The sequence below is a fragment of the Pteropus alecto genome, unplaced genomic scaffold (genome assembly GCF_000325575.1).
Source record: "Pteropus alecto unplaced genomic scaffold, ASM32557v1 scaffold41, whole genome shotgun sequence".
In the NCBI taxonomy this organism is placed as follows: domain Eukaryota; kingdom Metazoa; phylum Chordata; class Mammalia; order Chiroptera; family Pteropodidae; genus Pteropus; species Pteropus alecto.
In genome coordinates this window covers 2,642,116-2,657,722 of record NW_006430464.1, presented here as the reverse complement: position 1 = coordinate 2,657,722, position 15,607 = coordinate 2,642,116, and the positions used below count along the sequence as shown (strand labels likewise).

Below are 15,607 nucleotides of genomic sequence, written 5' to 3'. Positions count from 1 at the left end.
CGGAGCCCTCTGCCCTTCCTAACCTGGCAGCAATACCCGCTGGCTCCTGGAACGCAGGTCTCGCCAGCGAAACAGACGTGCCGGGTGGTACCGACACGGGGACCTGGGCTCCCTTCGTCGTACTACCTCTTGCAAGGTTTTAAATTTGGGAATGGCTTTTTTCTTTCGACAAGATATTTGGAGAAGAGAGAAGCATGAGTGGGAGGCATTTTCTAGCAGACAGAGATGAGATTTCGGATGGGTTTTTTTTTTTTTAACACCGTTTCAACCGACCTCAGTGGGAAAGGGTGTAGGGGAGGTGGAGGGGGCCTTAAGGACAGAGCGCCTAGACAGACCCCAGGATGAGGGTCTGAGCTGGGCCGAGGCTGCAGTCCAAGGCACTCGGGAGGCTCCTGGTCTGCAGCCAGGGTGTCCATAGTCAGCCAGGCCCACGGGGACGAGAGGCCACGGAGAAGTTCAAGGCCTGACACCTGCTCTCAAGGGGCTTATGGTCTTACTGCTTAGGCAGACACCTGACAGAGGTGCTTAGCTCTGGGTTAGGCTTTCGCAGAGCCTACAAGCCCTATTAAATTTACATAAAAATGTGTGTCTGGCAGCACTATCCTGGGGGTGAGGGGATCTAGAGGCTTTGTCCAATGCTGAAAGGCCGCTGGGGACCCCAAAAAGATTTGGAAGATGTACATCATGCGGTCAGGGTACTGAGGTTGACGGCTGGAGGCCTGAGGCAGTAGGGACCGGGAAAAGGAGGCAAAAGGCGGGCAGAAGAACACAACGAAGATCACAGCCTGAAACATAAGTGTGACTTTCACACACACACACGTGCACACGCTCACTCACGCACGCACACGCTCACTGCGTGCGTTCTGTAACCGAGCGTTTCTAGACGTGGCGGCTGAGCTAGCACCTGGGTGCAACGCAGGCTGTGGCATCGTGACGAGGACAACAAGGGGCAGGCGCCTGGGCCGCAGCGAGTGGGCTCCGCACACCCCACTCCCGGGGCCCTCTGAGACGCTCTCCCTTCTTTCCCGGGCCAGCCCTGGGGATCCCGCAGGGCTCCTGCAGGCAGAGGCGGCAGCAGGGAGGGGGAGAGGCGGGATGTCCCCGCAGTGGGACAGGACGCCCCGCAGGGAAGGAAGCTACTCCCTGGGCCGCAATGTGATTCACAGGGTTAAATCCCCTTTACGCCACCACTGCGCTCGGGGACAGCTGTCCCTGAAGCAGCAGGCTGCCGACAGATAAGCCCCTAACACTGGCCACAACTGGCTTATCTTGTCCAGTCATAAGGACCCCCAGGATGAGTGGCCAGTGCACTCCTGGAGAAAAGCAAAACTCACCCCACCTGCCCCCGCCCCCATCCATCCACAGAAAGCTGGAGTCAAAAAGGGACTCTGGGAACGATCTGGCCCAGGATGCCGGAAGGGGGGGCTGAGGCCCAGGGAGGGGAAGGAGCTGGCTCACGAGACAGTCTGCAACCCAGGGCCCGCTAGCCACCCCTGGACTCCAGCTGCCTCCCTCCCCCCTCCCACCCCCTCCCATCTGCTGCTGTAGTCCCGCCCCCATCTCGACCGACTTGCCCATCTCTTTGGTAAAATGGGCAAACTGCAGAACCCTGCAGGAAGTGGCACCGATTAAAGGCAGATGCCACGGGCCTGGTACACAGTAGACAGCCAGTAAATGGCAGTGGGGGGTGGGGTGTGAAGGGGAGGGCACCTCCCTGCCCTGGGCGCACAGCATACATGCACCCCTAGGCCCAGCGATCGGGCGGGCAGGTAAAGAGGCCTCCCCGGCCTGAGACCACCCAGGGAGGCTGATAGTGGCTGAGAAGCTGAGAACTGCTGTGGCTGTGGGCATCGCCTTCCTTCCCTACCCCACAGCCACTAAGGCGGCAGCAAAGCCACCCCCTGGCCCGCACTGAGGGCAGACTCCGCAGAGGGAGTGATGACAGGGACCAAATCCTTTCCTTCTGCCCCGGGCGGCTCTGGCAGGCTCTGGGCACAGGCTTGGCACCAGCTGCCTGTGGAAGTGAGGCCCTTCCGGGGCTCCTGCAGGAAATGCTGACGTGGGCCGGAGACTTGGAGGCAGGTGAGGTGGTCAGCCGGCACCTGCTTGGGGAAACTGGGCCAGGGTCCAGATCGGCCTTCTAGCTGTTTCACAAGGCCTTTGGCCAAGGGGTGGAGGCTGGGAGCCCAGGCCAGGCCGCACTGGATGGGAGCCACGGCTGCCCCTGCCGGATAATCGGCACACGCAGATGCTGCCCTGGGCACGCTGCCTCTTATCACACATGCTATCAGACCAGGAACTGGAGATCCGACACATCAAGGGACCTGCCGGAGGTCACAGGAGAGCAGGCTGCTCCTCCAAGGCCACACTGAGACACATATTGCCGCCACAGACCTCTGTGAAGCTGGACTTGGCCCCAGAAGCTGGACTTGCCCGCCCTGCCCAGCACCAGGCTCCCATGTTTGGGCTCCGGCCAAGGCGCCCGCTCTTGGTTCTGCCCAAATTAGGCTGTCCTCTGCTCCACTGCCCCTCCTGTTCCCCTGTGAGGTTCCCCCACCTCAGATCCCACCCCTACCCCGCCTCAGCTCCCTGCGCAGTGAACCGGACTGGCTGATCCCTGGAGAAAGGAAGTCGGCCTCCGTGCCCCACAGGGGACTGTCAGGTCACCTGACCAGTGTTTTCCCATCGGCCTAGGAAGCTTCTGCCACCCTCTGTGCTTCCCTAAGGCCAGGCCCCAGGCCACACCCAACACACACCCTGCAGAGACTCGCTGAGAGCAGAGAAAACTCGGATCAAAAGCCAAGGAAGGACATGACACCACAGTGCCAGGTGGGGCCCGACCAGAGCAACCGGCTCTGTGCACATGTCACAGGCCCGGCACTCAACTCCTGGCCCAGAAACAAGTCCTTCCGGGCACTCCGGAGCAGCAGCACTCCAGATCAACCAGTTCCCCAGGGGGCAGAAGGAAGGCCGGGAGCGGGTGGTGGCGGGTGGGGGGACCTCCGTGGGGGATGCACAGACTTCACTGAAAACAAACCCAGAGTTGCCTGGGTCATCAGCACATCACCCACATGGCCCAGCACTCACTCAGCTCTGTGCAGGGAGTGACAATGGCCCACCCAGTCACAAGGTCTCCCCTCAGGTTCTTGTGAGGCCTGCGCCCACCATGTGACCACTTAGGCCAACACCTGTGAGACACCCAGTGGCAGAGAACAACTGGTCAAGTCTGGGGTCAGAGAAAAGCTACCTGGTCTACACAGAGATCAAATCCCAGAGCCAAATGTCCCCGACAGTAATAACTGACCTGCCAGCCCTCATGCACCTGCGCAGACGCCTCCCTACCCTGGGCCAAGTGTCCCCTTGTGGGGACGACAGGCTTTTATTCCAAGATCGGACATCCTTAAAAAAAAACCATGTCTTTCCCATTCTTATTAGAGTGACAATGGATGGTCATAAAAAAAGTCTTTACTTGATAAAATGAAACGTTAGTAACCTATGCCTGGCACCGAGATTTAGAAAGTAAATTAAAATTCCAGCCCCGGGAAACTGAAAGCCTGGTGCCGTGGGGCTGTGCTTCCGTTTCTGGATGAGCCCAGCGGAACAAAACGGTTTTCTCAGGACAAGTTAGTCTCGAGCAGGACTCTTGTCCCCAACATAGTCTCACTGGAAGAAACTTGTTCTCTGGCAGCTATATTTCAAGCTTCGTCCCTCCCCTCCCCCCTCCCCCCGGGGTGGGGGTAGGGGGAGGGAAGCCAGGTTAGAATAACTTCCTCTCCTTCTTCGGCAGTTACTCCTACCTGGCTGGTCCCAGAAGCCCTCCCACCCGCTTCTGCATGTTAATTCTGACAGCAGAACAGATTTTCCTCTCCCCGTGGCATGCGGTGGGTCTGAAATGTAACACCCACTCCCAAATGCTCCCAGGCTTCGGGGAGGGGAGCCGTCAGCTGCACACACAAGCAGAACGGGGAGGCGGAGGCTTGGAGCAGGATGCAAATGCCAACCGGAAGGGAGCCAATTCTGAAATTAAAGCATGACAGCCTCCCTGCTGGCCTATCGCCTGTTGGCCCCTGGAGAAAACCAGAGCCCCCACACCCGAGGAAACCCAGGACTTCGTTGGACAGTGCTCCGCGGGGGCTCTGGGCAGCCAGCTCCAGTGGCCCAGTGGCCCGCATGCCGTCACCTTGGGGGTCGGCTTTCTTGAAGGCGTTGCCGGCGTCCACAAAGCAGGTGGCCGCGTCGTGCTTGCTCTGGAGCTGCAGGTGCAGCTGGGCTGCCTGGCAGAAGGCGTTTCCGGCAGCTGGAAGAGAAGAGTGATTCTGGCCTGAGCAGGGCGCCATGCTTTGTAAGCCACGGACACTGTCCTTCCTGGGAGGTGCTGGGGCTCTCGAGAATTCGGAGAGTCCCCAAGAGACTGGCCTAGACCTCAGGTGCCATGCCAGCCACGAGGCACGAGGGGCTGGGGCACATTCTGGGTCTGCTCCCCGCAGGATCTTCACGTCCAGATAGGAAAACAGGACATGGACACCGAGAACCTGAGTATGTGGGGACAAGTGCCCATGCGCGGGGGGCAATGGTGGCCACGCCTGAAGCCTAGTCTGTCCCGTGCTCAGCTGCATGCTGTCACCTTCCATGGGCCCCAGCCATTCTGTTCATGTGTCTCAAATCCTAAACTTGCAGGGGACGATGAAATCTCTTGTCCTCTCGGGGTGGGGACTGTGCCAACGGGAGCTCCTCGGCCACCTGTTCTGAGGCGACTTTCCTACATTCTCCTCCAGCTGACTCTGAAAATCACTGGATTCCTGAGCCGGAAGAGGACGAGAAGGCCTGGCCCCAAACCTGCAACTTCAGAGCCTCAGAACAGACTACGGGTTTTCACTGCGTAGGATTTATTATTTTTAAAGCCTCTAAACTTAAATGCAAAATTTCCAGAAAAAGTAATATCATTGGGGAAAAAATTTTTAAAAAGGGGGCTAGGACTTTAGTTTGAATAGCTGGGGGGTGGTTTACAAATTTTAGGGGGAAAGCAACATCTATGTAATTGAAAAACAAGTATTCTTTCTTTCACGATCCTTTCTAAGCTTGGGTGCATAAACGTACACACAGCATCCGGGCCGCTGCACAGCATACTCTGTGAAAGCTCACACGTCCTCGGAAGACGATTCTCGATTTTACCCTGGGCTTCTACACTCCTCCATAGTCCCGTCCCGGGTTTCATCTCCTTCTTGGTCAGAAAGTTCTCGTCTGGGTTCCAAACTGTGTCTTTGCTTAATTTCCCTGATCCAATTTCGCTGACGCTGGCAGTCGGATTATGAAGTCACGCCCAGAGGGCTCCGCCTGCCCGCTTTTCAAACCTCTCCCCGGGCCCTCGGGCAGCTCTGGGACAGAGCTCCGGCTTTCCACCTCGGGGAGCCCCTCCCTGCCACCCGCCTCTCTGTCGCTGACGCCAGCCAAGCTCCAGCCTTGGGGGGGTATATGACCACAACTGTGGGCCAAGTCAGAAGCCTCGTGAATTAGATGACACTACGCCACCAACACAGGCTGTGTCTCAGGAGGCGTGGGACGCGGGTGACCTCTTCTGGATGGAGGCCCCTCCGGCAGTGGGGGCACTGTGCCACCACAGTGCTGACTGCCCTCATGATGATGCCCGACCTCCATGAACCCAGCTCAGAGGAAGGTGCTGAGGAGGATATGGATTGGGAGAGGCCAAGTAACTTCCCCAGGGTCACGTGGCCAGCCCGAGCTATGACACAAACCCGTCACTCTGGCTCCAAAGGTCACGAAGTGACACAGGGGCAAATTAAATACTTGGGCTCTGGAGTCAGAGCTGTGGTTTCTGAATCTGTCCTGTCACTTCCCAGCTGTGGCACCTGGGGCAAAGGGCGGAGCCAAAGCCTGTTTCTGAATCGATAAAATAGGAAAATTAACAAATGGCACTGACCGCCAGGGGGGTCGCTGTGCTGCGTCAACTAACGCACGCATGCCCGGCGTTTACCCCAGCGCTCAAGAAACGGTGGCTGTGACGGACGTTATCACTGGGACCACCTGAATGTCCCCCAGTGCACAATTCAGACTCTGATGGAGACACTCGGGAAGTTTCTGGAGAAATCTGAAATTCTGAATTTAAGGGGAAACCCCTCAAAAGAGCTCATCGACCCACGTGGGGTCTGTTCACTAATCCGTGTATCCTCATCCTTTGGGTCCTCCCTCCAAAGCCCTGTGATCCAAGCTGCAAAATAACCCAGTGGGCCCAAAATGATCAGACGGCAGGCCGATGCTAGAGATGGCGTCAAAAGAGAGGGGGCTGCCGGGCCTCGGGGGCAGGAAGCCGAGGGAAGAGGGGAAAGGAACGCTGGGCGGACCCAGCAGAGACCACGTACCACTCCAGTTCTTGGCCATTTTGAACATGTTTGCTGCTCGGGCGTAGATTTCACATGCTTCCTCTATTTTGGACGAGCCACTGAAGGGGAAACAAATGGAGAAGAATGAGGGGACGATCCAGTCTGGTAGCGAGGGGAGGGGAAGGCAAGCAGGGGCAGTGGCCGTGTGCCCCTGTGCCTCTGGGCCGCACGAGTTCCCTGTGAAGTCAGCCTCCTGACCAGCCGCAGCCCAGGCCACTGTTCTGACTTAAGAGACACCCGGTCGGTGGCCCCCACCCCCTTCACACCAAGGTGGCCTGGGCCCTCCTGGGGGTGACCTCCCCACGAGCCCTGGCTGCAGCCCTGCCTTTGACAGCTGCCCCCAGGCTCCCTATAAGTCCCCTCCCCGCAAGCCCCAGCCTGCAAAGCATCCTGGGGGAAAAGCCCAGCTTTGCACGCTTCGCCCCATCCCCAGCGCCTTAATCCTGTGCCCGGCACACTGCGAGTGTTCAGTGAAGACTTCTCAACCCTCAGAGTGTGTCGTTACCAATCCGGGACCGGCACAACATACGCATGACACAGATGCACGGAGAAACACTGTTTTAAAATGTGTATACAAAGTTCCCGTTTGTATAAAGACAGGATAAAAAAAAAAAACAAAACGAGAAGGGAAACATACCTATCCGTTTACATAAAATTTCTGGAAAACCACACAAAAAACTAGTTGCAGCACTTCTAAGGTGGGGGCTGTGGAACTGGGAGTCAGGGGGTAAGAGAGACTGACACCCCCCATCTGTACTGTCTGATATTTTTAAATCACCTGCACATTACATCTATCCAAGAAAAGAAATACACATATTTTAAATATTAGGATTTACATTGGGTGCCGTGGTCCAGCGATGAATTACATTTCTAGCGATCTATCCTCAGAAACGAATCCGAAAGCTACGAGGATGCTCAGCACGGCGTTGTTTAAAATGGGAAAACAACTCACAGGAAACTTTCTGTGCAACTGCAGGGGCCTGGGAGATACCGGGCAGCACGTTTTAAAAAAATAAAGAGCGCTGTGTTTGGACAGCCTTCCCCGGGCTCACTGGCATCGGAACCTCACCCTGCCCTGGACCTCCTCCAGAACCAGTCCCGCAAGTCCTTCCCCCTCTAGGAACCCATCCCGGCTCAGCACGCCAGGTCTGCGGTTTCTGTGACTGCTCACACCCCCACTGCCCACGAAACAGCAGAATAAAACCCCCACGCTCACGAGTCCCCTGAATGGAGCCTGGATTCTCTCTTCACTGACACCAACTGTTTTGTTTCGAAAGAGGAGAAAAGGGGGCATTTTCCAATCAAAAGCCACACGACACCTTCCTTCACTGTCCCACCCTTCACCCCATGTCAACTGGCCCTGGACATTCGCCAGGCCAGCTGCAGCCGGCAAGGGCTTCTAGTGCGACGTGGGGGGCTGTGTTGGGAGCACGCTAGCACTGTAGCCCACCTTGTCCGGTCCTTTGAATCACATGAGGGGCAGTTACAATAACCAAACCAGAGCCCGCAGCCACCGTCCCTGGAGATTTCACTCAGCGGGTCTGGGTGGGGCCTAGAAATGGGGTTTTTCATAATGGCCCAGATAATCTGGGGAGTCTGGGAGGGGAAAAGCTGACCCAGACCAATGGCTTGGAAAACAGCCACCAGTGACCTGTCCCAGGTCAGGTGACGTCCGTAGCCGGGGCTGGAAGCCTGGCCCGAACCTGAACCACAGCAGGGGGGTGCTCCTCAGGTGAGAGGTCCACTCTCCGCCTGTGGGGCTGTGCCGACAGTGTCTCCATGACCCTCTGCAAGCCCAGGAAGTGGCCCTGAGTGGTGTGCTCTTCCCACAATCACCCCTAGGCCGCCCCCCCAGCTGGCGCCACACGGCTGGGGCCTAAGACTCTGCTTGGAGAGCTGCAGCACCCATCCCTGGCCTCGGAGAAGTAAGGCGCTTCACAGGCTTCTGGCACGAGAAATTTCAGAAGGGTCCCTTGGGGCCAGGCTGCAATGCCCCACCCCTGCCCATTTTCTATGGAATGTTCTCTGACACTATGAGCTCGTATACTAAAATCACAGGTCTGTCCACCCATGGACCCCCTAATATGTCCTTCCTTTGTGGTGTAATCAAGTTCTATCCAGACCCAGACATTCTCTAAAAAGGCTCAGGCTCCTGGATGGGCAGAAGTGGCCCGTCCCACAGAGAGGCCCAAAGCCGGATGACCAACAATGAGCAGAGCCAGCACCAGCTGGTTTGTTTCAGCTCAGGGGACAGAGTGGACACAGAACACAAAGCCTATCAGCTGCTGGGCTGAAACTCATGATCCTGGACTAAGCTGGGCCAACCCTGCACTGGGTCACGGGTCCCAGCTAGAGGGTGGGAAAGCCGGCGGGCTTACCGCGTGCCCTGGCCTCCAGCTTGCCCACTCTGGCCCCCGACACTCAGGGCCTGGCCACTTCCACGGGAGTGACAGAGGAATCCCTGAGTTCCATGTCCCCAGAGGGGGAAAGTGACTTACCGAGAGTCACTGGCAGACCCTGAGGGAGAAGCTGTTCACATAGCCATTTATTCGACTGGGGAACAAACATCTGAGCATTTATGACGTGTCAGGCAGTGGACGTGATAGCAGTAAACAAAAGGGAAGGACCTGGTCTTCGATAAACAGGAAATGAGCTAAACAATTTCAGAGAGATTAAGCACTGGAGGAACTGGGGGAGTAGGGAGGGCTCTGAATGGGCAGGTCAGACATGAGATTTGAGCTTAGTTCCCAATGATGGCTAAGGAGCCACCCACGAACAGAGGGAAGGGCATTCCACACAGCAGCACGGCACGTGCGAAGGCCCTGGGACAGAAACACGGATGGCCAGCTCGAGGAGGGGACGCGGCGCAGGCTGTGGTGCAGGCAGCGGTGGGCGCCGAGGCTGGAGAGGCGGGCAGGGGCTCCCGTGCTGAGCGGAGAGCAGAGGAAGCTCGGGTCCTCCTCTAAGGTAGCCAAAGGGTTTCTGGCAGAGAACTGTGACCAGGACACTCCCAGCTCTGCTGCGCCCCCAAGCTGAATCCCACGGGAGGATTTCTCTCCTGAGTCAGGTCATGTCGCTCACCTAAGGACTCCAGGATGAAACCGCACGCTCACTGAGGGCGAGAAACCAGGCCTTCTCCCTCTGCCCTCCGCACAGGATCCAGAAAAGCTAGCTGAGCCTGCCTCTTCTGGAGAGCCCAGGTGGCAGCAAAAGCGACAGCTGACCGTCCCTCCCCCGCTGACCTCCCCCCGCCACAAGCTGCCTGTGCTGGGCTCCTCCAGCCCGCGGCTGCGAGCCATCCTGGAACAGAGGGAGCTGGTCTGGGCCAGCCTGGTGCACGGCCGTCTATAATTACCCGCACCGTGTTGCCTCCTCCCCGCCAAGGCGGAGGACGCAGCCTCAGGTCTCCCAGGCGCAGCCACCAACCTCCAGCGACTGCCATATGGAGCGGAGCGAGCATGCCAGGAGTGCACAGACGGCTGGTGGGACCCGGGCCAGGGGGTCTGCAGGGCCATCTCGGCTTCTTTCCCTCCTCCTCCCTCCCTGGGGTCCTTCCTGGCTCCCGCCAGCCCCCCACCCCCCAGCAGTTTCCTAAAGACCTTGAAAGGCAGGGCGCGTGGGGTAACTCCCATTTTAGGCCCTCGACACTCCCTGTCCCTCCTGGACCTCAGTGGTGCCTCAGCCATCAGCCCTCGGTCCTCTCCTGAGACTTAAGGTCCCCGTCCTGGTTCTCTAGTCAGTGCCCTGGGCAGGAGAAATGGGCCCAAGGACCGGGCCGCCCTTGCCTTCTCCCGTAGGCTATGCCTCTCCGTTACTCTATGACAGGTGACGATGGCCCGCCAGGCACCCTGGCCAAAGGGGCCGGAGTTCCTCACCATAAGCCTTCCGTACTTACGAAGGAATTCACAAGCACCTGCTCTTTCCAAAAGAGGAAGCTGGCTGGGGCTCAGAGGGGTCACGGGGCCTGCCCAAGCTCCCACTGCTAGGAAGTGGCAGGGCTCAGAGGAGACCTGGCCCTGGGGGTCCACCTTCCCTCTGCCTCGCTCAGAGATGTGGGAGGCCTCCTTCCCCGTGCGGAAACGAGGAGGCAGACCGGTCCGACAGACTGAGCAGCGGAGAGCTGCTCGGCTTGGGGTCCCCCATCTGACGAGTAGACTGCTCTCTGCTGGGCCTGGCTGCGCGGCCTCTAACGGGCTTCCTTCCGCGGACCCCGCCGCGCAGCGCAGCAGGCAGGAGGGACATTAAGGGTGAAGGTCCGGCAGGCACGGGGAGCAGGCGGCCACCGTCCGGGGCCCTCCGGCATCTCCCTCGCCGCAGACACGCAGCCTCTCACGGCCTCCCAGGTCTGCGGTGCTGGGCGAGGGCTGGGCCCCCACAGAGCCCACGGCCCGTGATGACGAAAGAATAGAGCTCTACACACCAACCGCCCAGCTTTGGAGCTGTCACGGGACACCAGGCTAACGGCGGGCAAGGGGTGGAAAGAGAGTTGGCCTGGGGCCCAGGAGACCTGGGCCGGCATCGGTCTCGGCACTTTGCTAACTGTGCGACCTTGGGCTAGCAGTCCGAGCCTCAGTTTCTTCATCTGTGGAGTAGAGACAATGAACCGGCCCGGGAGGTGTCTTTATGAGGCTCAGAGGTGACATAAGCTGGCAGAGTGCAGCATGAAGCAGGTGCTCAAACAGCTGCATGAGACGGAGGAGGAGAAACACACGCCCAGGCTGCCAGCCACCGGCACCGGGGCTGCTGGGGCCACTCGGGGCAGTGGGAAGACCTCGGACTGGTCGGACAGGCCCGTGTCCCAGGGCTGGCTCGTGGCTGCCCAGCCTCGGTTTCCCTGTCTGTACCTGGGGCTAAGCCTCCACGCCTGGCAGAGCTGCTGCACGCACGAGAGGGAAAGATGGCGACAGCTCCGGGGGAGCCTGCCACACGCGGGTGCTTAGTGACCCAGAGCATCGCTCTGTCAGACTGAGAGCAGACTCTAGAACGTTCACCCACTTCCACATCTCGCCATGACCTTCGCCCCACTCCAGATTGGCTAAGTGCCACCCCGCCCCTCTGGTTTCCACAGAGCCCTGGGCCTCCCGCCTACCCTACCCCTGACCTCAGGCCATCACCCTCCTAGGGGCCTGGCAGGGCACCGACGGGGTCATCCCATCCCAGCCAAAGATCTGAAGTTCTTGAAACATGTTCCTTAGAGACCTGTGTCTCTCAGTGGCTTCGCCCCACACAGGGGCCCTGAGACCACTCTCTGACCAGGCAGCAAGGCCCATCCACTGAGACAGGCTGCACCCTCGGACTGCAGCGAAACGACGGCCCAGTGACCCAGAAACCTTGTGTCCCCCCAGGAAAGACTCCACTTGGAAACTGGGCAAGAAATGCCAGGTTTCAGAAGCAGGTCCTGGCAGCTGGCAGGGCGCCACCTCGGTGTGCTCCCTGAGCGGAAGGCTGTCTGGCGGCGGAGCCGGAAGCTGTCATTCCCAAACTAGGCCCAGCTAAGGACCCTGGTGGTCCCACACCCCGACCCTGGCAGCAATTCTGGGCTCAGGAAAGGAAGTCCCCCCACCCCCGCCCCGGGCTCCCGGGACTGCTGGGCCTACGGGCGGTTCAAACAGGCACTGATCCGTCACACCTCATCTTTCGGGACTTGCTGTTTGTATACAGAACCCCGTGTCACCTCTATTTCTCTAGCCCCTCCAGCTCGTGCCGCTACCTGCGCTTCATGTCGACGTGGCAACAGTAGCAGCAAACGCTTAGAAGCCCGTCCCAGGGTCTGCTGTGCCCTCGCCAGCCCACAGCACGATCGCCCTACTCCCCGGACCCACTGTGAAGTACTGATCACCACGCCCGTCACTGCACAGACGGAACTTCCCGTGCGTGCTCCTGGCCCAGTGGAACTGGGTCTTTATTTTGGAGTGAGGAGAGGGAGTAGGGGGAGATGTGAGGAAGGGCGGAAAGCCCCAGGGAACAGAACAGCACACCACCCCGAGGGGCACAGCGGGGAAGTCCACGGCCAATGAGTCCAGGGGGGACTCGGAAGGAAGGGTGGCCGGCCTGCCCCTCCCCCTCCTCTGCCGGCTGCACTGTGCTTTACTCAGGATACCTTGCTTTTTGCTTCCAGAGAATTCGGCCGCTCCCCCACCCCGTCGGGCCCCCTGAGGGGGGAGCGGGAGTAAGGTACAGAGGAGTCGTCATCCACTACCACCGGGCTGGTTGGAGGCCGTGCACCAAAGCCTCCTAGCGTCACAGCCCGGGGACAGTGAAGAGCGCGGAATGTCCTCACTTCCGAGGCCCCAGGTGGGTTACCCTGCTGGCGCTTCTGACAGGAGCAGAGGCCTCTCAGTTTGGGTGTCGTCAAAGGGGAAGGAGAGAAGGAGAAGCGCGAGGGACAAGCCGAGCCCCAACCCTCCTTTCTCGAAGCCACCGGAAGAAGCCACCGAGGGCCTTGAGAAAGGTGGTTGTGAAATGCTGACCTCAGGCAACCCCGGCTCCAGAGGCCAAGGCTGACCCCCGCAGGGTTCCCAGCCCTCAGACAGAGGGTCACCCGCCCCATCCCCGCCCGCATCCGTGCCCCGCATCCCCGCCGCATCCGTGCCGCATCCGTGCCTCACATCCCTGCCTGCATCAGTGCCCCGCATCCCCGCCCCGCATTCCCGCCCCGCTTTGCTTCCCTGCCCCCGCTCACTCTCCTCTCAGCCTTATCTCCACTGCCCTTGGAGGTGGAAGGGCTTGGGGTGAATGCACCTCTTTCAAAGGTTTAAAGAAAACTGTCAAGTGGGGGCGGGGAGGGGGAGTTAGAGGGAGGGAGCTCCCTAAAACACCGAGTTTGCCAGCACCCTTGGAGCCCAGAGTGAACCTGAACCTCAAGGAGAAGCCAGTGTGGGGCGAGAGGGCTCTGGGATCAGACGGGCCTGGCTGTGAACCCCGAGGCTGCTTCCTGGAGGACTGAGCAAATCCCTCACGTTCTCCGAACCCCGCTTTGTCCACGCCCACAGGGGTGCTGTGAGGGCTGCAGGTGAGGACGCAGGCAAAGCCCCCGGCCCAGGCCTGACTCGCCAGAGCGAGCACATGATAAACATCGTCTGCTCTGATTTCTGCCACTGCCCTCACTCCCCCCACAGCGGCCGCTTAAGTCTTTTCTAAAAGGCAAACAGAAACCCCCCCAGGACTGGCCCTACTATGGAATGAACGTTTGTGTCCCCTCAAATTCATGTGTTGAAATCCTAACCTCCAAGGCGACAGTATTAGGAGGTAGGGCCTTTTGGGATTTGTGCCTTTAGAGAAGAAAGCCCAGAAACTTTGGCCACCCCAGCCACCCTGAGAGGACACGGTGAAAAGATGCTGTCTAGAGGAAGTGGGCCCTCGCCAGACACGAGACCTGCTGGCACCTTCACCTTGGACTTCGCAGCCTCCAGAACTACGAGAATCAATTTCTGCTATCTATGAGCAACCCCATCTATGGCATTTTGTTGTGGCATCACAGACTCAGATAGACCCCCTTAAAATCCTCGCTGCTCTCCAGCAGCTCCAGTCCAAGCCCTTTCCGGAAAGGCCACCCCTGCCCCCAACTGGCCTTGAACTTGGCTGAGCTTCATCTCCTACTTCGCTTTTCCGACTTGCTGTGCTAACACGGAACTCCCCGTTTTAAACGTCACACATCTGGGCTTTCCTCGAGCTGTCCCTTCTGCCTGGAGCAGTGCTCCCCGACCAGAGGGCACCCCCAGAACTCCTGCTCATCCTCCCAGATGGAGGCCCCTCCTCCGGGGAGCCTTCCCTGGTTCCTCTGGACCTCGGTTCCCTATCACTCAGGGCAAAGTCTCCCCTCTAGCCAGACCTTTGTTCGCACAAAGGCCACCGCCTAGAGCACCATCCTAGGCCCCCACTGCCTTAGTGCATCCTAAGGTGCCCTGGGTCCTAGCTCACTCCTCACCAGGAGCTTTCCTGCAGCCCGTGCGGCGGCTTCTCAGCTCAGGAACTTCGCGTGAATGACACAATCTGGCCCTTAGCTACAGCTGATAGTTCTGCTTCATTACTGTTTGCCGAGTGTTAATCTTAGGCCCGAGAGAAATCATTTTCCTCTACCTTTCGTGGTTCTTCTGGCTGGTCTAATAATCAAATTGACATAAGGCAGAGTAGCAGGAAAAAAAACAAACTGAAGTTTAATAACATGAATACCTCCTGTCGACGTGGGAGAGACCCAGGAACACTGAGTAACTTGCCAACATGACAGAAGTCATTACATTAATAGCACCTTCGGCTAAAGACAAAAGATGCTGGGGATGGAGAGTCAGCTATGGGAGGCGACCGGGAAAAGCACAGCTGACAAGGGTAAGCTGTTACACAGATGTGAGTCTGCCGCCTGGGACAGTGAGGAGACACCGCACACGGAGACTCCCCTTACCGACGGGAAGCGGAACTGCTACTTGGTCTTCAGAGCTTCCCCCGTGCCTGCTGTTTCTTAAAATTACCAGCCTACAAGAACCAATATCCCCAAGAAGCATATTTTGGGGTGGCAAGTCCAGCTCCCCTTCACCTGCCTTCCCGACCAGGTGGAAAGTGTCCCGGGGGCTGGGCCTTCGCCGCTCCTTCCAGGCACAGCCCAACAGTGCGCTGGTCCTAGTCCAGAAAAACCAGACGCCGAAAGGCACCCAAGAAAACTATGGGCCGAAAACTGAGCTCTTGGCCCCACCCCAAAACGCTGCACTTGAACTTCTCCCCTTCTGAAAGAAGAAGAAATAAATACACACATCCCCCCTCTCTGCTCTCAGCCTCTAAAACAAAACACGTCTGACGTAATCATTACCTTCCGTCCGCCCGGATGTTTCCCCACGCCAGGCAATCCTCGGCCAGGTATTCAAGTTCTTTCGCTAAACATTATCCAAACTCCAGTAACACTGGCTGTCAATCTCCTCTCCCGGAAAGACCCCGCCCCCGTTTCTCACCAAACTCCCAACCCTGCCTCTCCCAGTCCCCGGGCCCTCCTTCTGGCAGATTCTCCCAGTCTCTGCCTCTCTGTTCCCACACTCGGTACCCCACCTCCACCACAGTTCTTCCTAACTCTAGGAACGCACCACCACCCCCTCGCAGTCCCCAGGGCATCGCGAACCCCGCACCCCACCCCCTGGCCTGGATCCCCTCCCCACACCCCTTCAGCTCCTTTCTCATCACACTCAGCCTCTCCCTCCTCTGACCCCTCCCAGACCTCTCCCTTC

General features: G+C 58.6%; 1 protein-coding gene across 1 annotated transcript in view; it reads right to left on the bottom strand.

Annotated features, from left to right (window-relative positions):
• Positions 1–15,607, bottom strand: part of NAPA (NSF attachment protein alpha) — a 23,822-nt gene that overhangs the window by 6,715 nt on the left and 1,500 nt on the right. Inside the window, exons 2-3 of the mRNA XM_025048873.1 lie at positions 6,378–6,457; positions 3,839–4,297 (exon numbers count right to left, since the gene is read on the bottom strand). Of these exons, the coding sequence (XP_024904641.1) occupies positions 3,839–4,297; positions 6,378–6,457 (539 nt within the window). The remainder of the gene's footprint in view (positions 1–3,838; positions 4,298–6,377; positions 6,458–15,607) is intronic.